We start from the raw sequence: 22,367 nt of genomic DNA, 5'->3' as shown, positions 1-22,367 counted from the left end.
GAACGCCGACTTCTTGGATTGAAAGTGAGATGAGCGCTGCAACCCCATAGTCATCTTTGACTGGACTTAACCGTCTAGGGGTCCTTTACCTTTTTAACTTTACCCCTACTGTCTGGGCTTCCTCCTTCCTTCCACCCAACCAGTCCTATGGGTACCAGCTGCCACTGGTATTAGGCACACATCTAAAGAAGGTCCTTTTGCACCCCAGCCTACAAAAGCTGATTTACTTTCTCTTTGGCAAGCTCCATTTTAGCACTGCTGTCGTCATTTTCCCTCTCACCTGTTCATCGGGTTAATAACTTAAGCATGATGAGAAAATAGGCTGCTTTGGCTTCAAAATCCAAAGCCAAGATATTAGCTAACATGTTGGGAAAAGGAGACAATTTAGATAAAGCTGTTTTTGCAGAGAGACATGTTTTAGTGCGAGTTTTTGAGGCTTCTGTGCTAGTTCCGTATGAATTTGGTTTGAGGAAAGGACAAAAAAACAACAACTACTACTCTTACCTGAAAAATGCGAAAATAATTCCTTCCTGTCTAATAAGGACTTTGGAGAGGTTGGCATTCGAAGATGCGTTGTCAAGCACAATGAATCCACAATTTGATTAATGTTGAAATCATACTCTGTAACATTGCTGGGTGAATAATTATAATATTGTGACAGAAAAAAAATAAGCAGTTTCATTTTTAGCCTGGCTTTTTACAGACGTTACAGCAATAGTCCTCAGTCTAATGGTTAATACAGAATGTCTACGGAATGTGTTTTTCTGAATGACCAGATTACATCGGTGGGAGGGAATTTTTCGTGGCTTTTGGTTGAAATAATAAAATTGAGTGGGTGAGGCTGCAGTCTATGTCTGCTTAGCTCTCACTCAGATAGCCAGCATTGACAGCTTTGACAGTCCCAGTTGCCCTTGAGAAGAAGGAGGAAGAGTGACTAGAGGCGCTTCTTTAGTCCAGTATGTGTTCAACATGAAAGGTGAAAATTAGACTGTATCTACTACACATGCTGCAGAATGAGGTGGAAGACTGGCAGGATCAAAACAAAACAAAGACACCTCTCTGCAAATTGAAAACGGGAGAAGCAAACTCTAGCCTCACCTGCTATGTGTTGGTCTTCTGTTTGTGAGTCAAGGACCCGCCACCTGGTTAGGGATAAATAAGACACAAGGACACATATATTTTAGGTTAATGGGCAAAAGAAGGCCACAACTTTATTAGTTACAGCATGTGAGTGGTATTGGCTTAGGCATTGGATCAAGCACACTATATATGACTCCACCCCGCGCAGCAGGGGGTCATTTGAAGGGTAACAACCAGTGGGAGGAGCTTGTTGATGCAAATACAACTGAAGCTTCCCCTGATGTCACCAGGGGTTGTGCCATGGCCCTAGCCGCCAGCAGGGCATCAGACAGGATCCACGACCGCCGGATTCCTTTAACGGAATACCCAAACAAGGGGAGGGGTAGGTGATGGCCACAACCTGTCCTCCAACACACGACACATATTCCAATGCCTAACTGCCAATTCCTGAAAGGTTGTGACGATTTGCTACGAGGTAGATGAAAAACCAAGAGGCTTGTGCCAATTTGCCACGTGGATAAAAATTCCTACCAGGCCCCCTGGGCCACCAGGGCAACCAACTGAAGTCCATAGCAAGGTCAAAATCATAAATATGACCTAAAGGGAGGGAGGGCGGGTGATCCGACGACTCCAGGCAGCAGAATGGGGACTGCCGCAGGGCTGCCGCAGCCACTTGAATGCGGCTAAACCCCGCCCCTAAGCCAGCCTTATTGGCTGGCTGATGGGCACGGCACGGCAGCCAGGGAATTGACGCAGGAGGCTGAATACGCCCCCCTGCCGACACAGGAACGACTCCCGCTCACAACACCTCCCCTCTGGTAGGAGGAGAGGCTTTCAAGGGTGTTTTCAACACAAAGGAGCATATCCCCCATCCACAGTCTGAAATGCAGGGCCAACCCACCCATGAGGCAAGGTGAGGCAATTGCCTCGGGCGGCATGTTCCGGTGGGGCAGCAGATCCCGTTATCAATTTTTTCTTACCCCCTTGTTCCTGATGTAGCTCTTCCTTCACCCATCCTTCGCTGGCAGGGAGGGGAACGTCATTTTGGGGTCTGCCACAGATGCCAGAATGTCTTTGGCCAGTCCTGCTGAAGTGGTGTGGTCCATTTCACCAACTCCACATTCTAGCATCTCATTCTCCTACATTCTGCTACAGTTGTAATGTAATTTTCATCTGCTTTGAACTCTGGTGCTCATAATGCTTTGAGCATGTTTTAGGGTCTTCTGTTCAACTGATACTGTTTTGTATTATTTTATATGTTGAGAGTGGGAACAGGGGCATCACAAGGGGGGGTCCAGGGGGGTGGTTCACCCCAGGTGTCACCACCGGATGGATCGGCATGGTGGTGCTCGCACCACCGACGGGTAGGTTGTCCTGATTTGCGCGATCATCGTTGTGAAAATCTGCCCACTGGTCACGCAAATATGCCTGGTGATCAGCCCACCACCCGCCGGTGGGTGGCATTCACACACCCTGGCGCGCAGCACTCGCAGCCCCAGCAGGCAGTCTTATGTGATTGGCAGCCATATTTTCATGTTCTGCAGGAGGTGCTGGCATCCCCGGCTATCAGCGCTGCACGCCGGGTGTATTTGTGCGATCCATGGGCAGATTGTCCTGACAATTGTGCCAATCATGGATGCAAGTGCCTGCCACTGGAGGATGCCAGCTCGAAGGTCGTATTTTTGCGATCGGCGGGCATCCCTCCCTTAAAAAAAGGTCAGCAACTATGGGGTAAAACTAGCATTAGGTCCAGTCGTGGCCGACTCTGAGGTTGCGGCGCTCATCTCGCTTTATTGGCCGAGGGAGCTGGCGTACAGCTTCCAGGTCATGTGGCCAGCATGACTAAGCTGCTTCTGGCGAACCAGAGCAGCACACGGAAACGCCGTTTACCTTCCCGCCAGAGCAGTACCTATTTATCTACTTGCACTTTGATGTGCTTTCGAACTGCTAGGTTGGCAGGAGCAGGGACCGAGCAATGGGAGCTCACCCTGTCGCGGGGATTCGAACCGCCGACCTTCCAATCGGCAAGCCCTAGGCTCAGTGGTTTAACCCACAGCGCCACCCACGTCCTGTCAACTATGGGGTACCTTCCCTAAAAAAAGAAGCTCAACAACTCTGGGCAACGTTCCCAAAAATTGCAATGTGGGGGGTTGACAGAATTTTTTTCGCAGCAGCTACCACCTGACCTTGCTATGCCTCTGAGTGGGAATGAAAGAGAAATCTGATTCAGTTCGCATTTAAAGGGGATACTACCTAATTTGGCACTTTCGAAAACCATAAGAGAACCAAAGAACACAGCCATCCTTTGAAAAATCACACTTCTCCAAATTTTGCAATGCAGTTCTCAAACCAAGCAATGTGTTCAAAATGCATTTGGTGTGCATAAAGATGCATGAGTTAATGAAAATACCATACAAAAATACCTCACTTTAAAGACAATTGCTTTGCAATAATGCATGTATTAGGCAAGTTTGCATGCAAATGTGTATATTCGGAGAAATTTGCACTAAAATGCTGGTGAGTTTAGGACTTTTTAAAAAATTGCAAGCTGGTGTGGAAATGTGGAGAACTGTAGTGAAGGCTGGGAAAATGAGGAAGTGGGTCTTCCCCTAATTATGAGCAACTTTGAGGATTCTCCATAATGACATGGGATATTATTCTTTAACATAATCAATACTAAGCCGGGCAAGCCAAAGAGCAGCTGGATATAGAATTGTCCGTATGATCTTTTCATATCCTCATCTTTTACTCATGTGTGTCTTTTAACCACTTTAGCTTGAGAGCTACATAACTTGGAACCAACTTTAACTAAAATAAAACACCTCACATCCACAATATCCCAGAGTCCCAGGGATTGTTATCAGCAGAACTGTAACTGAGGTACTCTCAAAATCTTCAGTGAGGAAATATATATATAACACCAGATTTTCAAATTATGCTGGAAGCCTCTGTCAGGAGAGGAGTGCTACAATATATATAGTTAGCGCTCCTCAAATGCCAGCAGCTCTGAACAAGAGCGAAAAAGTGAAGTTTAAGTATGTGTGGTGGGCTGTCTCTCTCTTTTAGGCTGAAATGTATTTTTACGATCTTAGAAATGCTCTGCCTGAAAATCGTACATGTTCAAACTTCAGAATAGCAGCCTAACAACTTTCTTACAAAATGGTTTCTCCTTGAAATTGTATTTTTGAATCAAATGGATTGGACATTATCCTTTTAGAAATTACTGTCTTTAGGCTTTTGCACATACCCAAACACAGTTCCTAAGATTATTTGGTGGGGGGTATTGTTTGAATGCCTTTGGGCTTATTACCTAAAGCAGTGCCTCTCCTGATACACAGATCTCCCTATGCTTTGAGATCCACTGGCAAGGCCCTTCTGGTAAGCCTTGAACATGCTGTTGTTCAAGGGTCTGTGACACCACAGGGCCTTCTCAACAATGGCACCTCAATTTTGGAATATGCTTCCCCCTAGGGTACAACTGGAGCCAATACTGTCCATCTTTTGGCAACAGCTGACTACCTTCTGTTGAAGTAAGAGTAGTGAAAATGCAGCTAGGAAGCTCAAATCATATATGTGACTGACACCCTTCTTTAGAAATTAAACCAGTGCCCAGACTTTAACATCCAAAAACTTTACTTGCAGAAACTTATAGTTCTAGGTGAATTAAAACATATTCTTTACAATCACATGCTTCCCCAAGCATGGGTTTACAGTCTATTCTTCTAGCTTTCAAACAACTATATTTCCCTCTCTTTCCAGAGCTCAGCCTTCTGTATCTCAGTTAGGCCATGTCTTGCAGCTCCTGTGAGAGATTTCCACTTTCACCTTCTCCTAAATCTTTGCTCTCTTTCTCTCAAGCCAAGAAGAAGCACTCCAACACTCTATTCAACTTAGCAGTGTTCACAGTGGATTCCAAACACAGTCATCTTGCTTCACATAAAATGGAGTCTCTCTCCTTCACTAAATACATCCCATATGGCCAACGTTAGTCAATCACATGAGAACTACTAGAGAATGCTCTAGAATTCAGTTGCCAACCAATCAATTTCAAGCACATAGCAATGCATACAAGCATTTACAATTTCAGTGAATTAAATTACTATACTTAACACCTTCCTTTTCCTGCAACCCTTTGAATATCCTAAGGGGGAATGACCTGTACAGCAATAATGGAGCTGGGTTGTTTTTTCAATTGAACCATGTACTGTGTTTCTAACTTTCTGACTGGTTTACATGTTTCCAATTGTTCTGAACCACCCTGAGGTCTTTTGACAAAGGTCAAGATATAAATCATGTAAAATAAAACAAAATTAAATTAAATGGAGGACTGGAATGGGGTTCCAGCCAGTGATTGTAGTGTACGTGTAGACTTGTGGGAGGAGGCATGTATTGAAATATTATGGACCAATGCTTTACTATTTTAAATCAACCTTTAATTGTGCCCCAGTTTTGAGAGGCACTCCAGTTTTCTCTGTGTATGTGCTTTTAGCCATTATTGACCCATTAATAAGTAGGGTTATTGCATTTTGAACTAATAGAAGTTCCCGAGCAGTCTTCAAAGGCATAGAATGAGTGACAGCAGAGCAGCCTGATGATGACCAAGGCATCTACAGTGGTGCCTCGCAAGACGAAATTAATTCGTTCCGCAAGTTTTTTTCTTCTTGCGAGTTTTTCGTCTTGCGAAGCACGGTTTCCCATAGGAATGCATTGAAAATCAATCAATGCGTTCCTATGGAGACCGTCCGGGGACAGAGGGGAATGGCCGTGCGCCTTCCCCTCTGTCCCCTCTTTTGAAGCAAGAGGCGGAGGGGAGAAGATCGCTTCTCCCTGTTGCAGCCCCTTGGTTCAAAAGGGGTCCGGGGACAGAGGGGAATGGCCGCGCGCCTTCCCCTCTGTCCCCGGAGATTGCGGGGCAAGCTTCGTTTTGTGAAGCAAGCCCATAGGGAAATTCGTCTTGCGAAGAAACTCGAAAGCGAAAAAACCTTTCGTCTTGTGAGTTTTTCGTCTCGCGAGGCGTTTGTCTTGCGGGGCACCACTGTATCATGGTGCCTAAGCATATTTCTCTAGGTGTGAGCTGATAAAATGTACTCCAGGACATCCAGGCCTCCAAAGCACGCCCAAACTGCATCTCCACTCCTTTGTGGGAGGGAGAGTGTGACCCCGTTCAGAACAGGAGAAATACCAGCTCCCACCAGGAACATATTTTGACTGAGCTTCAGTTTATTCACCCACATCCAGTCCACCATTCACTCTAGCCATGGGACGAAGGAACAATAATCAGGCTCCCTATTCTGCTACCTACCAAATGCAATGTATTAATTCACATTCAATCAGGGTTCCCCCCCCCCCCCCTCAACATTGTCAGGAAATCTTGCCTCACAGGAGAAACTGGCCACTCTCCAGGTACCCGGCTTGATCTCCTGTTGACCTCCCAGTCTGCATTCCCGAGCAGAATCCAGGCTAGGTCACGATCGGCGATCCTCCTCAAGCGTGAGAAGAACACACCACTCTTCCCTGCCCCCAGGCAGGGGAAAGAGATAGACAGAAATGTATTTACATGCCTTTATTTCTGTCTTTGCAGCGTTACAGAGAAACACGTCTGCTCTCTTCAAACTCCAACAGGAGAGAGTCAAACTCCACCTCCTGTACTTCCTGTACAGCTCAAATTACACTCTGAGCTAAATCCGGTGCTCAGCACAGTGAATAGACTGTCCCTCTGTTCCCACGGAACAGTCCCAACATTCCCATCATGTTTAGCTTTCCAGCTAGCTGCAGCTCGCTGCCGCATTGCATCCATATCGTAACAAAAATAACATGAAGCAGATCATGTGTATCTGAACATGTGTATCTGAAGAAGTGTGCATGCACACGAAAGCTCATACCAAGAACTAACTTAGTTGGTCTTTAAGGTGCTACTGGAAGGAATTTTTTTATTTTGACATGAAGCAGATCGGAGGACTTCGTTCAGACTTGGGTCAATCTCTTGAGCCAAACAGAGCTTTGCAGTAAAAACTTTGGCTTTGTGGTTAAAACTAAAACCTTTGAACACTCTGTTAGGGAGCCTGCATAGATGTAGCACCTACCCTGCACACATATAGCCACACTGATGATGCCATGCCTATTTAAAAAGGACAGATTCAGGTATCTACAAACATAGATCAGCATGGAATGCTACTATTCACTGTCATTCTGTAGAACAGATGTGGACGTAGATCTGCAGCTAGATGGAAATTTATTAAAATACGTAGTTATTCTATTCAGTATTAGTTAGAGGAGCCCTGTTGAAATTGTTATACATGACTAACTTAAGCCCATTAGCTTCAATGGGTCTACTCTGAGTATAACTTAGATACAGGCCATGGTGTCACCTTATCAGAGTGCAAAACAATACACCTTACTTTAGATACAGGACAATTTGGGAGCTGCTGCCTAGCTGCATGCAATTATATCTGGACTGGGGCCAAAGTTTATCAGAGTTTCACCATATCTCATAATTTCTCTGGAATTTCCTAATATTGCGTGAACTTGAGCTTTCATCGTGTTCAGGATCATCATCTGGCTCCAGGGACAAGTGAAAATTGCAAATCACACTTTGAAATGAGGCTTTCAATGAGACTCTAGCTTTTCACTTGATAAGATAAAGAAAGGGAAATCTTAGGGCTTGGTAGTTAATTGCTGTGGAAGAGACCTCTAATCAGAAAAGGGATGGGAGAGGGTTCATTTCAGAAATCCATCGTGTTCTCTCCTATACAGATTATAAGATACACCATCATAAAAAGCATTAGTAAAAACGTGGGCTGTATCATTTCTGAACCTGTCAGACATCCATAGTAGAGTGTACTACACAACTTTTAGAAGACATCTGAAAGCAGCCCTGTATTGGGAAGTTTTTAATGTTTGGCATTTTATTATGCTTTTATATGTGTTGGAAACCGTCCAGTGTTTCTGGGCAAATTATTATTATTATTATTATTATTATTATTATTATTATTATTATTACTACTACTACTACTACTACTACTACTACTACTACTACTACTACTTATAGAAGGTTAGAATATACTTCCTGTCACTTAGGGCCGGCCTTGCTATTAGGCAGAGTGAGGCAGCTGCCTCAGGTGGCAACTGTTGATGGTGTTGGCTGTTCCCCTCTGGTGGAAGATACAGCTAAGCTTTGCTTGCAGTTCAGTGTTGGAATGAGATTCAACTGCTGGACTTTGTCAGCTTCTGCATGTAAATCTGGCAGGACATATCTTGTCCTTTGCCTCAGACATCAAAATATCATGGTCTTGCTAGTATATACTTAATGCTACACACCTTCCCTTTTTTTTTTACACCTTTACTTTGTGCCCTGTGGTGTGTTGGATTTTACAGAGTGGGGAGTGGGGAGGAGAAACCCATTATCAGTGAAGTAACCTCCTAAGAGGGGACGCGGGTGGCGCTGTGGGTTAAACCACAGAGCTTAGGACTTGCCGATCAGAAGGTCGCGGTTCGAATCCCTGCGATGGGGTGAGCTCCCGTTGCTCGGTCCCAGCTCCTGCCAACCTAGCAGTTCAAAAGCATGCCAGTACAAGTAGATAAATAGGTACCGCTCTGGCGGGAAGGTAAACGGCATTTCCGTGCACGCTGCTCTGGTTCGCCAGAAGCGGCTTAGTCATGCTGGCCACATGACCTGGAAGCTGTACACCGGCTCCCTCGGCCAGTAAAGCGAGATGAACGCCGCAACCCCAAAGTCAGTCACGACTGGATCTAATGGTCAGGGGTCCCTTTACCTTTACCTTACCGCCTAAGAACACTGCATTGTGCCTCTAATTCAGAGATGGGGACCCTGTGACCCTCTAATTGTTATTGAACTTCAACTCTCATCAGTCCCAGCCAGTGTGCACCAATGCTCAGTCTAAACCACTGAGCCGCTTGGGCTTGCTGATTGGAAGGTCGGTGGTTCGAATCCCCACAACGGGGTGAGGTCCCATTGCTCTGTCCCAGCTCCTGTCAACCTAGCAGTTTGAAAGCACACCAGTGCAAGTAGATAAATAGGTACCGCTGCGGCAGGAAGGTAAATGGTATTTCCATACACACTGGTTTCTGTCACGGTGTCCCGTTGTGCCATAAGCAGTTTAGTCAGGCTGGCCACATGACCCGGAAAAGCTGTCTGTGGACAAATGCCAGCTCCCTTGGCCTGAAAGCAAGATGACCTTTGACTGGACCTAACAGTTCAGGGGTCCTTTACCTTTTACCTTTTTACCTAATGCTCAGGAATAATGAAAGATGTAGTTCAGAAATATCTGGAGGGCCACATGTTCACCATTTATACCTTAGAAAAGGCATAACAGAATAATACAGTTTCAAGTACATGTAACAGAATACAAATGAGCTGATTGACAAGTCCACATTGGGGGGGAAATGTGCCCTATCTAAGCATTTTTATCCCAGAAGAGGTTTCAAAATGTGTTTATCAAGCATAATTGTCGATTCTATATGTTTTTGCAAAATTAGTAAGGATGCTACAGATGTCTCTTGGAATTTAAACACATTACATCAATCTAAATATTGCAGCCAGAGAACAGTAAATATTTTCTGTTGCATTCACGCTCAGTATTGCTTAGTGCATATGCCTGAATAAAGAATGAATCCTCTTTTGACTTATGATCTCATATTGCCTTAGCAGCTTGGATCGTAAAGGCAAACCTGCCCTTTGCAGGCCTCAGACTGTTGCAATACAGTTGTATATTTGAGGAAGAGCCTTAGCTCGGTGATAGGGACGCGGGTGGTGCTCTGGGTTAAACCACAGAGCCTAGGACTTGCTGATCAGAAGGTTGGTGGTTTGAATCCCCGCAACAGGGTGAGCTCCCGTTGCTCGGTCCCTGCTCCTGCCAACCTAGCAGTTTGAAAGCACGTCAAAGTGCAAGTAGATAAATAGGTCCTGCTCCAGCGGGAAGGTAAATGGTGTTTCCGTGCGCTGCCCTGGTTCGCCAGAAGCGGCTTAGTCATGCTGGCCACATGACCCAGAAGCTGTACGCCGGCTCCCTCGGCCAATAAAGCGAGATGAGTGCCGCAACCCCAGAGTCAGTCACGACTGGACCTAATGGTCAGGGGTCCCTTTACCTTTACCTTAGCTCGGTGATAGAAGGTCCCAGATTCGCTCCCTGACATCTCCTGGTGGGACTGAGAATGAAATTGTGGAGAACTGCTGCCTTCCAGAACATGCAAAATTGGGATAAATTGACAAGGAATTCAAACTGACATAAAGCATCTAACAATGTTTCTATTGATGTCTTTCCTTAATTCCAGCGGGAGTGAGCTCTGAATATGCTTGACTCTTTCCCCGAATCAATGGGTTGTAAAAGGGGGTTACTTTGACAGGCTCATTCCCAGGAATGAGAGATACAGTGGTACATACATACGCCTCAGGTTACATACGCTTCAGGTTACAGACTCTGCTAACCCAGAAATATTACCTCGGGTTAAGAACTTTGCTTCAGGATGAGAACAGAAATTGTGCAGCGGCAGCAGCAGGAGGCCCCAGTAGCTAAAGTGGTGCTTCCGGTTAAGAACAGTTTTAGGTTAAGATCAGACCTCCAGAACGAATTAAGTTCTTAACCCGAGGTACCACCATACTGTACAAGTTTGCAACCCTCCTCATGCATGTTACTTCATTCTCGGGAAATATTTATTTAAATCTACACACCTTTCTAAAAGTGCTAACTTATTGCAGTATACCCTCTTGCACTTAAATGAGAGTCTCAAGTATTTGTTCTTTAATCATCATCATATGGTTGGGTTTCCCTAGCCTCTCTGGGCGGCTCCCAACAGAATATTAAAAACACAATAAAACATCAAACATTAAAAACTTCCCTAAATGGGGCTGCCTTCAGATGTCTTCTAAAAGTCAGATAGTTGTTTATTTCTTTGACATCTGATGGGAGGGCATTCCTCAGGGCGGGCACCACTACTGAGAAGGCCCTATGTCAGCTTCCCTGTAACTTCACTTCTCGCACTAAGGGACTAGCAGAAGGCCTTCAGAGCTAGACCTCAGTGTCCAGGCTGAACGATGGGGGGGAGATGCTCCTTCAGGTATACTGGGCCAAGGCTGCTTAGGGCTTTGAAGATCAGCACCAACACTTTGAATTGTGCTCGGAGCCAATGTAGGTCTTTCAGGACCAGTGTTATATGGTCTTGGTGGCCACTCCCAGTCACCAGTCTAGCTGCCGCATTCTGGATTAGTTGTAGTTTCCAAGTCACCTTCAAAGCTAGCCCCAAGTAAAACGCATTGTAATAGTCCAAGTGGGACATAACCAGAGCATGCACCACTCTGGCGAGACAGTCTGTGAGCAGGTAGGGTCTCAACCGGTATACCAAATGGAGTTGGTAGACAGCTGCCCTGAACACAGAATTGACCTGCACCTCCATGGATAGCTGTGAGTCCAAAATGACTCCCAGACTGTGCACCCAGCGGCGTAGCGTGGGTTGTCAGCAGCTGGGGCAAGGCAAGTAATTTGCGCCCCCTTACCCCTAACCTGCCGCCGCGGCCAGCTTCTTCTTGCTGCTGCCTGGTCTGGTCTGGTGTGGTTCTCTCCCGCGCTCAGTGCTGCGCTGGGCAGCCGCTGTACTGTCCCTCCCCCAGATAGTCCCTCTCTCCGCACCGCACGCCTGGCACCCCCCCCTCCACAGTGGGCGGCGACCCAGCGGCTCGGATCGGATTTGCACAGCCAGCACTGCAGTGAGAAAGAGTGAGTGAGCCAGGTAGGGGCAGAGAGCTGCGAGCGCGCCCCCCCCCCAGATGTTGCGTCCGGTGCGGCCGGCCCCCCCTGCACCCCCCACGCTACGCCACTGTGTGCACCTGGTCCTTCAAGGGCACAGTTACCACATTCAGAACCTGGGAGTCCTCCACACTCGCCTGCCCCCTGTCCCCCCCAAAACAGTACTTCTGTCTCGTCAGGATTCAACCTCAATCTGTTATGCAGTACACTGAAGCAAATATGTCTTTTGTTGTTGTTTCTTCACCATGCTACAAACTTACAGGTTGGTTTTCTTTTTCTTCTGTCTTTACAGAGAATGCCAACAAACTTGAAGAAAGCGCCAGGGGAATCTACATTCCTTGCCCAGAACACTATAACGGCTTCTGCATGCATGGAAAATGTGAACACTCTGCAAATATGCTGGAACCATCTTGCAGGTAACACTTTCCCCAAACCAAGCGGCTAATGATAAACTGAACAGGCACACTTGCTAACACATGCTATCTTGATACAGCAAGGAAAATAATAATTGCCAAGACCCCATCCACTCTGATCTAAATTATGTAACGAGGCACCTAATGTATGTAGAAGAATTGCCCTAAATTATGCAGCACCATTAAGCTGTTTAGAAATGCATTCCTGCAACGTATGTTGATGCAGCCCTTAAAAGGCTCCTAAGAGCACAGGCTTGCTGGGCAGGCATTACCCCAAGGCTGCCATACGTTTGGAATTTCCAAAATTTGGTTAAAATGTCCAGGAAAACCCGGGCGTATAGCAAAGTATGTTGGAAGTGTTGGTTTTTTGGTCAAATATACATAAAAGTAGCTCAACAACTTATGCCCCAAAATAAGGGGGGGCTCAACAAACATGCCCCTCCCCCCCAAAAAAACCTTACCCCCCAAAAAAAAAGAAGCTCAGCAACCCTAATTATCTGTTGGTTCCTCACACTCAGCCAACAGCTACTGTCCCAAGAAACCCAACAGTGGACAGAACTTGAGAGCTACAACAGCCACTGGTGGAGGAAGGAGGATGTGGTGGGTGCGGTCCACCCCAGGTGTCATCCTTAAGGGGGGGTGACATTTCCGCCCCACCCCCCGTGACGCTCGTCATGGGCAGCGCCCCCCTGGGCTTGCCGATCAGAAGGTTGGCGTTTCGAATCCCTGTGACGGGGTGAGCTCCCATTGCTCTGTCCCAGCTCCTGCCAACCTAGCAGTTCGAAAGCATACCAGTGCAAGTAGGTAAATAGCTACCGTTCCAGCGGGGATGGTAAACGGCGCTTCCATGTGCTCTGGCACTCGTCATGGTGTCCGTTGCACCAGAAGCAGTTTAGTCATGCTGACCGCATTACCCAGAAAGCTGTCTGCAAACAAAATGCCAGCTCCCTCGGCCTGAAAAGCAAGATGAGTGCCACAACCCTATAGTCACTGGACTTAACCATCCAGGGGTCCTTTACCTTTTCTTTTTTTTTAACTCAGAGGCATCCGGCCTCTGGCACCGGAGATTGCACACAGCCACCACTACGTGTGTTTTCATCTTGTTTTTTATGTTTAGAATGATTGTAAGCGGTCCTGAAAATTCGAATGGTGGGCCGGGTATAATAAACGAACAAACAAACATTTCATTTGCTTATTAAAGAAATAAAAATACCTTTTTTCCAACTAGCTTTTTAAATGGAAACCTTTATTTCAGTCTGTATCTGCATTGGACTTGAAATCGTCTCTGTGTGTGTGTGATTGCTGATCTTTTTATTGTTAAATCATTTGGGGACGTTTTATGAGAAGCAACGCATAAACAGAATACATACATAAATCAAATACATCAACTTCAAAATGAGAGCAGTTGTCTAGAACAAATTAAGCTTCTTCAAGGAGGCATTTCCCACAAATATCAGCGTGGCACACATTAAAATTTTGGTTTTGGTATAGGAAATCATCATAAAAGTACCAACAAGAACAACAGCAACACCTTATATCCCCAAAGTAACTGAGGCATAAAAAAAGTTCCTTGGTTATCTTGTAAGGTATACAAAGTAGCTGCGGCTAGGAGAGTCAGTGAATTCCGAAGAAAAAAGAAATTGTCAGTGCTCATTTATTCATCCCATGTACAAAACAGACATCAATCCAGTATTTGCTGGTCTTATTATTTTTGGTCCACAAACGATAAGTAATCAATGTCCCGCCCCCGCCCCCACCTTTCAATTCTGTTTTCTTTGCACTGAAATGAATGGCGTGAAAGTAATACAGTGGTGCCTCGCAAGACGAAAAGAATCCGTTCTGTGATTCTCTTCGTCTAGCGGTTTTTTCGTCTTGCAAAGCAAGCCCATTGACGGATTAGCGGATTAGCGCTATTAGCGACTTTTAGCGGCTTATCTGCTGATCGGATCAGCTAATAAGCGGCTTAGCGGCTTGGGAAAAGGGGGGGGGAGGAAAAAAACCCCGCAGGAACTCGCAAGACATTTTCGTCTTGCGAAGCAAGCCCATAGGAGATTCGTTTTGCGAAGCACCTCCAAAACGGAAAACCCTTTCATCTAGCGGGTTTTCTGTCTTGCGAGGCATTCGTCTTGCGGGGCACCACTGTAGTGTCATCAATTACCGTACCTTTCTGTGTATAAGACGAGCTGTTTTGATGGCAATATTCTTATACATGGATAGTGCAGATTGGGGGTGGGGGATTGGTTGCTGCTGTGAGCAGCAGGTTCCCAGAGGCGATTGTGCTGTTGATTGGTGTATGTTGCCAGGGCTGCTGTCGATTGGCTGTTGCTGCTGTCAAGACAACTCTGGGCATGCCTCTGCCTCCTCAAAAGAAGCTCAACAACTCTGGGCAATTCCCCCCTCCCCATTTTCTAAATTTATACACGGGGGTGTGTTATACATGGAAAAATATGGTACGTTAAATTCACAACCCTTTGCAAGATACGAAAAGACAGTGGTACCTTGGGTTACATACGCTTCAGGTTACAGACTCCGCTAACCCAGAAATAGTACCTCGAGTTAAGAACTTTGCTTCAGGATGAGAACAGAAATCATGCTCTGGCGGTGCGGCAGCAGCGGGAGGCCCCATTAGCTAAAATGGTCTTCAGGTTAAGAACAGTTTCAGGTTAAGAACGGACCTCCAGGACGAATTAAGTTCTTAACCCGAGGTACCACTGTACTTGCATAGATTACAATAAGTAGTAGGCAGCCAAATGAATAAAGCAGTATTTGGTGGGAATTGAATTGCAGAGGAATGGAAACGGTGCTGATTGTGACAAAGACTGCTGCAATGCGCTCTTGGACTACTGCAATGCGCTCTATGTGGGGCTACCTTTGAAGGTGACCCGGAAACTACAATTAATCCAGAATGCAGCAGCCAGACTAGTGACTGGGAGCGGCCGCCGAGACCATATAACACTGGTCTTGAAAGACCTACACTGGCTCCCAGTACGTTTCTGAGCACAATTCAAAGTGTTGGTGCTGACCTTTAAAGCCCTAAACGACCTTGGTCCAGTATACCTGAAGGAGCGTCTCCACCTCCATCGTTCTGCCCAGACACTGAGGTCCAGTGCTGAGGGCCTTCTGGGGGTTCCCTCACTGCGAGAAGCCAAGTTACAGGGAACCAGGCAGAGGGCCTTCTCGGTAGTGGCGCCCTCCCTGTGGAACGCCCTCCCACCAGATGTCAAAGAGAAAAATAACTACCAAACTCTTAGAAGACATCTGAAGGCAGCCCTGTTTAGAGAAGCTTTTGATGTTTAATAGTGTTTAATAGTGTATTTTAGTGTTTTGTTGGAAGCCGCCCAGAGTGGCTGGGGGGGACTCAGCTAGATGGATGGGGTATAAATAATTTAATAATAATAATAATAATAATAATAATAATAATAATAATAATAATAATTATGACAGGTTGGAATGGAAATGGCTGCCTTCTTATATCCCAAGCTGCCGCACACCATTCTTGAGCTGTTGCGACACAACATCTCTCTGGCAATGCCTGGTTTGTGGCTCATGCAACACAGCAATGAACTACTGCAAGGGAAGGAGTCAACGTGTCTTTTTCCATTCTAGGTGTGACGCAGGCTACACTGGAGAACACTGTGAAAAAAAGGACTACAGCGTTTTATATGTGGTTCCTGGCCCTGTACGATTTCAGTACGTCTTAATAGCAGCCGTGATTGGAACAATCCAGATTGCTGTCATCTGTGTCGTAGTCCTCTGCATTACAAGGTTAGTAATGAGGCCAAGGTGCTCTTATCAAGATAAAGTTGGCAAAAATGTATAAATCTAAATCAAATAAGCGTTGGAAATGTAATGAGAAAGAATGTTCTGTTTGTCATATGTGGTGGTCTTGTAGTAAGGTTAAAGCTTACTGGGCAATGATATATAATAAAATGAAAAGGATGTTTAAAATAACCTTTGTAAAAAACAGCAACCCAGAAGCTTTTCTTTTGGGAATTATAGGGACGGAACGACCTAAGCTGTATGGAAACTTGTTCATGTATGCTACTACAGCGGCAAGAATGTTACTTGCCCCAAAATGGAAAGAAGCAGAAGTCCCAGCAAAGGGAGAATGGATACAAAAAATTATGGAATATGCAGAAATGGTGAAACTTACCGAAAGAATAAGCATTTTAAATAAAAGAATGGAAATGGTTTATTGAATATTTACAGATAAAATATAAACAGATAAAAACATAGGCAGGATTATTGTAACAACCTATGAAAATATGGATGTCCTATTCCATACTACTACTACTACTACTAATAATAATAATAATAATAATAATAATAATAATAATAATTTTATTTATACCCCACCCTTCTGACTGGGTTTCCCCAGCCACACTGGGTGGCTTCCGACATATAAACAAGCATAGAAAATATTAAACATTTTTTAAAAAACTTCCCTGTACAGGGCTGCCTTCATACGGTTCAGGTGTCAGATTCCTCCAACATTTCGCTGATGAAAATCAGCTTCCATCACACAGAAAAACATAATAAAACATTCAACATTAAAAAAAACTTCCCTATACAGGGCTGCCTTCAGATTTCTTCTGATGTCTTCTGAAGGTTGTATAGTCACTTATCTCCTTGGCACCGGGGTCACATTACTCCATACCCTCCAATGTTTCCTAAGAAAAAGCAGGGCTTTCTGGGATCAAATCAGAAACCAGGACAGCTTTTGTAAATCCGGGGCTGTCCCTGGAAAATAGAGACACCCAGACGGTCTGAAGATCTGCAATGGCAGATAAGCTTTCCTGAAAGGCAACTTGTCTAGCACCACCCATCTTTCTCAGCAACGTGTTATCATGGTAGTGTTAGGCATGTGCTAGCGTGATCTCTAGTAGTGATGTATGGAAGTGAGAGCTGGACCATAAAGCAGGCTGATAGCCGAAGAATTGATGCTTTGGAATTATGGTGCTGGAGGAGACTCTTGAGAGACCCATGGACTTCAAGAAGATCAAACCTCTCCATTCTGAAGGAAATCAGCCCTGAGTGCTCACTGGAAGGAGAGATCCTGAAGCTGAGGCTCCAATACTTTGGCCACCTCATGAGAAGAGAAGACTCCCTGAAAAAGACCCTGATGTTGAGAAAGATGGAGGGCACAAGGAGAAGGGGACGACAGAGGACGAGATGGTTGGACAGCGTTCTCGAAGCTACCAGCATGAGTTTGACCAAACTGCGGGAGGCAGTGGAAGACAGAAGTGCCTGGCGTGCTCTGGTCCATGGGGTCACAAAGAGTCAGACACGACTAAACGACTAAACAACAACAAGCGTGATCTCTTGGTCCCTGTGGGCCATTGGTGAAGCCCACGAGCCAGACAAGCACTCCATAACTGCCCCCTAGAAGATGCATCGAAATCTTTTACAACACATGGGGTTTGTTTGGCAGACAGACAGGTATGGAAGGTGATTTCCCCAATGGTAGAAAATTCAAAAGGAAGCTGTTTGTTTAATAACTCGGGGATTATCAGTGTTTGCATTCTCAGGAGTTACTCTGTACTTCTTCAGGAAGAGACGGGTGATTATAATGCAAAGAGTGCCTAGCAAATGCTGGTATGGATTTGAATGCCAAGTGGGCTTGACTTTGGAATTTAAAAGGATATGTGCTGTTTACACTGTCAGTCTTACAAGTACGGACACAGGTCCAGCCTTCAACTTAAAAAGATCTCAAGGAACTGAGAGCTTGGAGATAGAGCAATGGGCGGTCTCTGTAAGGCAGTTGTGAGTTTCATCCATTCATAAATACCAATGTCCATTCTTTACCATGTGATGGGTAAGTTTCAGAGTTTTCTCCAGCATCATGACTTGCCTGGGCTTCTTCCTCAGGTGAGAGAAGGTGAAACTGCTTCAGGTGTCCTGCAGCTGCTTCAATAAATCAGGCGCCTTAAAAATAAATCCCTTTCCCCAAAAGATGAGAATTTTAAAAAGAAGCAGGCATCACACTCCTATAGAAAGTAAAAAAAGCACCAATATATCTAGGCATCCTCCTCCCGCTACGCTCAGAGGACAAGCATGACATTCAGGCCAGAAGAAGGTAGAAAATAATTCATATATCCTTTCCCAGCCTAAAGGCATAATAGAAAAATGTCTGCAGAAGCTTGGAGATGCTTGCCGACCTAGTTGAGTTCATCAACTCTACCCTCAAGTGTAGATCTTCTCCTGCAAGAAGGCAATGTATTATATTAAAGTGGGTTTCAGGGAACATGGAGATAATTCAAACGGCCAAAAATACAGTGTACATAAAAAGGACGGAGATGGGAAAGTAACTGCTCAACAGAAAAATGGCACTACATCATGTTGTTCAAGCAATCTTCTGAGTGGCTCCAGGTTTGTTAACTTCAGGCCATAAAGCAAGTTAACGGTTTGTGTTCAGAGAAAATGGTGTGGTTTTACATGGACCCTGCCTTTCCAGTGGATTTAATTTAGACTGTGTGGTAGATAAAAGGATACCCAAAAGCTAATGCCCTTAAACTTGTTCATCTGCATAAGCTCTTAATTTCCTTTTTTCTTTAGCCTTTGCAAAACTTGGTGCGTGTTACATCCAGTAACAAATATATTGTGGTGTTCCAGTCATTATTAGTTAAACACACACGGGGGGGGGGGGGAGAGATGGTTTGAAGGCATGTGATGTTGCCACCTTACTGAAGCTAAGCAGATCTAGGCCTGGTCACCTTGGGTGTCATGATGGAAGAAAGGCAAGATACAAATGCAAGAAAACAGAAATGAATAAATATGCAGACACAAAATATACACACCTCCCAACATGCCTCCGATGAAAATAGGGATGTCCTATTCAACAACAACAACGTATTATGTATATCCTTCCCATCTGACTGGGTTTCCCTTGCCACTCTGGGCAGCTTACAATACATATAAAAGCATAGTAAAACATCAAACATTTAAAACTGCCCAATACAGGGCTGCCTTCAGATGTCTTCTAAAAGTTGTGTAGTTCTGATGGGAGGGCATTCCACATGGAAGGCGCCACTACCGAGAAGGCCCTCTGCCTGGTTCCCTGTAACTTCACTTCTTGCAGTGAGGGAACCAGCAGAAGACCCTCAGAGAAGGACGTCACTGTCCGGGCTGAGTGATGGGAGTGGAGACACTTCTTCAGGCGTATTGGGCCAAGGCCGTTTAGGGCTTTCAAGGTCAGCGCCAACACTTTGAATTGTGCTCGGAAACATACTAGGAGCCAATGTAGGTCTTTCAAGACCAGTGTTATGTGGTCTCGGCGGCCAATCCCAGTCACCAGTCTAGCTGCCGCATTCTGGATTAGTTGTAGTTTCCAGGTCACCTTCAAAGGTAGCCCCATGTAGAGCACGTTGCAGTAGTCCAAGCGGGAAATAACAAGAGCATGCACCACTCTGGTAAGACAGTCTGCAGGCAGGTAGGGTCTCAGCCTGTGTACCAGATGGAGCTGAGTTCTAAGTTCCCTTACCTTTCCCACCCCGACCTAGCCACAGTGATCCATGCGACAGTCACTTCCAGGCTTGACTACTGTAATTCGCTCTACGTGGGGCTGCCCTTGAAGCTGTCCCAGAAACTCCAGCGGGTGCAGAATGCAGCAGCAAGGCTCCTCACAGGGTCTCTGCCATGGGAGCATATTCACCCAGTGCTCTTCTAGCTGCACTGGCTCCCGGTGGAGTATAGGGTCAGATTTAAGGTGCTGGTTTTGACCTTTAAAGCCCTTCACGGCCTAGGAACCTCGTACCTACGGGACCGCCTCTCCCGGTATGCCCCACGGAGAGCCTCAAGGTCCATAAATAGCAACACCCTAGAGGTCCTGGGCCCTAAGGAAGTTAGATTAGCCTCAACCAGAGCCAAGGCCTTCTCAACACTGGCTCCAGCCTGGTGGAACGCTCTGCCTCATGAGACCAGGGCCCTGTGGGATCTGATCTCTTTCTGCAGGGCCTGTAAGACAGAGTTGTTCCACCTGGCCTTTGGCTTGGAGCCAATTTGATTCCCTCCCCCTCTTTCTTTTTCCTTTTTCCTTTCTCCTCCTGTGATGAGGCTGCATTTTAATATTTTAATGTTTCACTATTTTAATGTTGTATTTTAATCTTGTTTTTAAGTTGTATTCATTCAACTTGTTTTTATTATTGCTTGTTAGCCGCCTTCAGCCTGGCCTTGGCTGGGGAGGGTATAAATAAAAATTATTATTATTATTATTATTATTATTATTATTATTATTATTATTAGTTAGCCAATGTAGGAAAAAACAACGATAGTTTCTTTTATTTGTGCTTTCCTAGCTGGGAGGATGTTTGGGAGAAATATTAAACTGCCCCCGATGAATGTGTGTACATTTTCCAAAGGTCTCATAGCCGCATTGCTTGTGGTGGGTCTTTAAACCAGTGCATTAATATAACCCTCGTTGCAGGCAGGCAGTGTCCTATGGGAAATGATTTTGGCTATTTCAGGCTCCTGTTTGAAGAACGGGCTCTGAAAGAGTGCAGGAGGCCTTTGACTCTTTTTTTACAAAGCTCTGGAGCTGTGCGGCTAAGGAATGATGAGTTGTACAGACAGCCGTTGTTGGCAGTTGCCCTTCCGTGGCCTGCAATCCTTACGTTACCTCCACTGTCGTTTAGCAAAGCAAATTTCATGCTCTTTCTCTCTCCCCCCCCCCTTTCCCCTCTTGCTTGCAGGAAATGTCCCAGGAGCAACAGAATTCACAGGCAGAAACAAAACACAGGGCACTACAGTTCAGACAACACAACAAGAGCATCGACCAGGTTAATTTAAACGAGAGCATGTTTCCACAATGGCAAAAAGTAAACTGCAGAGAGGTTGGACTTTCAAAAAATAATAATACAGTATTATAGACAAAAAGATCTACACATGTTGCCTTGCATTTGTGGTAATCTACACCAATGAAAAAAAAACATGTACTACAGCTATATTTGATTATGTATGGATATATTTGAAATAGTATACATTGTCTTGATGTTTTTTCTGTAATGTAAATAAACTATTTATATCACACAAGATGGTTTTCTTTTTCTCTTTCATGTATTTGTTATATATAATAAATACTCAGTGATGAGGAAAAAAACCCGCTTTCTTAAATTTGCTGTGCGGTACAAGCGTGTTATCTTTGGACATGATGAATTTGCAAGCTGTGCGAGTCACAATATTTAAACTGCAGCCATATGAGCACCTCCTGCTGTGGGCACAGAAACAGCCTTCCTGAACTGTGTTAGGCTTCTTAAACTGTAATGAAAGTGGTAGGTTTGGGCAGCCTAAACTGTGCAGGACTATAGCCAAAGCCAGGAAACTCAGCTCCTATGCATGTGTTGCTTTGGTTATCTTTCAGTGGTGGCTAATCCCTTTGTCTGTCCCAGCCAACCACCACTTGCCTGCCTTCCAACTAGTCTTAGAGGGTGGTCCCGGATGCCAGCTTTTTCCTCTTGCATAGTTTCCCTGTTGTCATGGTACAACTCTGTAGGGAGGTGTCAGGGCCTGGACAGCAGAGGAGGAACGGGGGAGACCGTCTCCCCCTTCTCCTGAACCTTCCTGAGAAGAGGAGGACAGTATAGATTTACAATGGTGGTTTGCAGAGGGTCACAGCTCAGAGGCAGAAGAGGGGCAAAGCTGGGAAATAATGGGAGAAGCAGGAACAGCTGTCTGACACATTATCACTACAGTGGCACCTCTGGTTGCGAACGGGATCCGTTCCGGAGGCCCGTTCGCAACATGAAAAGAGTGTAACCTGAAGTGCCATGTCTGCGCAGGTGCGCGGCATGATTTGGCGCTTGTGCACATGTGCAAGCGTCGAAACCCAGAAGTAATCCTTTCCGGTACTTCCGGGTCGCCGCGGGAAGTAACCTGAAAGAAAGTAACATGAAGCAAACATAACTGAGGTATGACTGTACAGAGCATTCCAGACCCCGCTCCTCCCAGAACCTGGCAAGCAATGAAAGTAGGAGAGCAGAGAACTAAGAGACAATTGGCCCTCGGCAGCCACCGTAAGTGGGGTAGAACTGTTGACAACTGAGAAGGGGAAGGAAATGACTCAGAGCAATGCCACTACCAAAGGGGCTGGATTTCTATGCCCCTCTCTCTATCAATATTG

The 22,367-nt window shown here is 45.4% G+C and overlaps 1 protein-coding gene across 1 annotated transcript in view; it reads left to right on the top strand.

Annotated features, from left to right (window-relative positions):
* The window catches only part of TMEFF2 (transmembrane protein with EGF like and two follistatin like domains 2), a 250,204-nt gene extending 229,100 nt beyond the window's left edge, over window positions 1-21,104 (top strand). The window contains exons 8-10 of the mRNA XM_081182183.1: window positions 12,133-12,256; window positions 15,860-16,018; window positions 20,941-21,104. Coding sequence (XP_081038309.1) covers window positions 12,133-12,256; window positions 15,860-16,018; window positions 20,941-21,037 — 380 coding nt within the window. The 3' untranslated portion in view covers window positions 21,038-21,104. The remainder of the gene's footprint in view (window positions 1-12,132; window positions 12,257-15,859; window positions 16,019-20,940) is intronic.
* Window positions 21,105-22,367: the final 1,263 nt, after the last annotated feature.

This window comes from Podarcis bocagei (genome assembly GCF_964188305.1).
Source record: "Podarcis bocagei genome assembly, chromosome: 1".
Classification (NCBI taxonomy): domain Eukaryota; kingdom Metazoa; phylum Chordata; class Lepidosauria; order Squamata; family Lacertidae; genus Podarcis; species Podarcis bocagei.
Note: the sequence above shows the minus strand (reverse complement) of the source record. Positions and strands in the feature narration are given on the sequence as shown.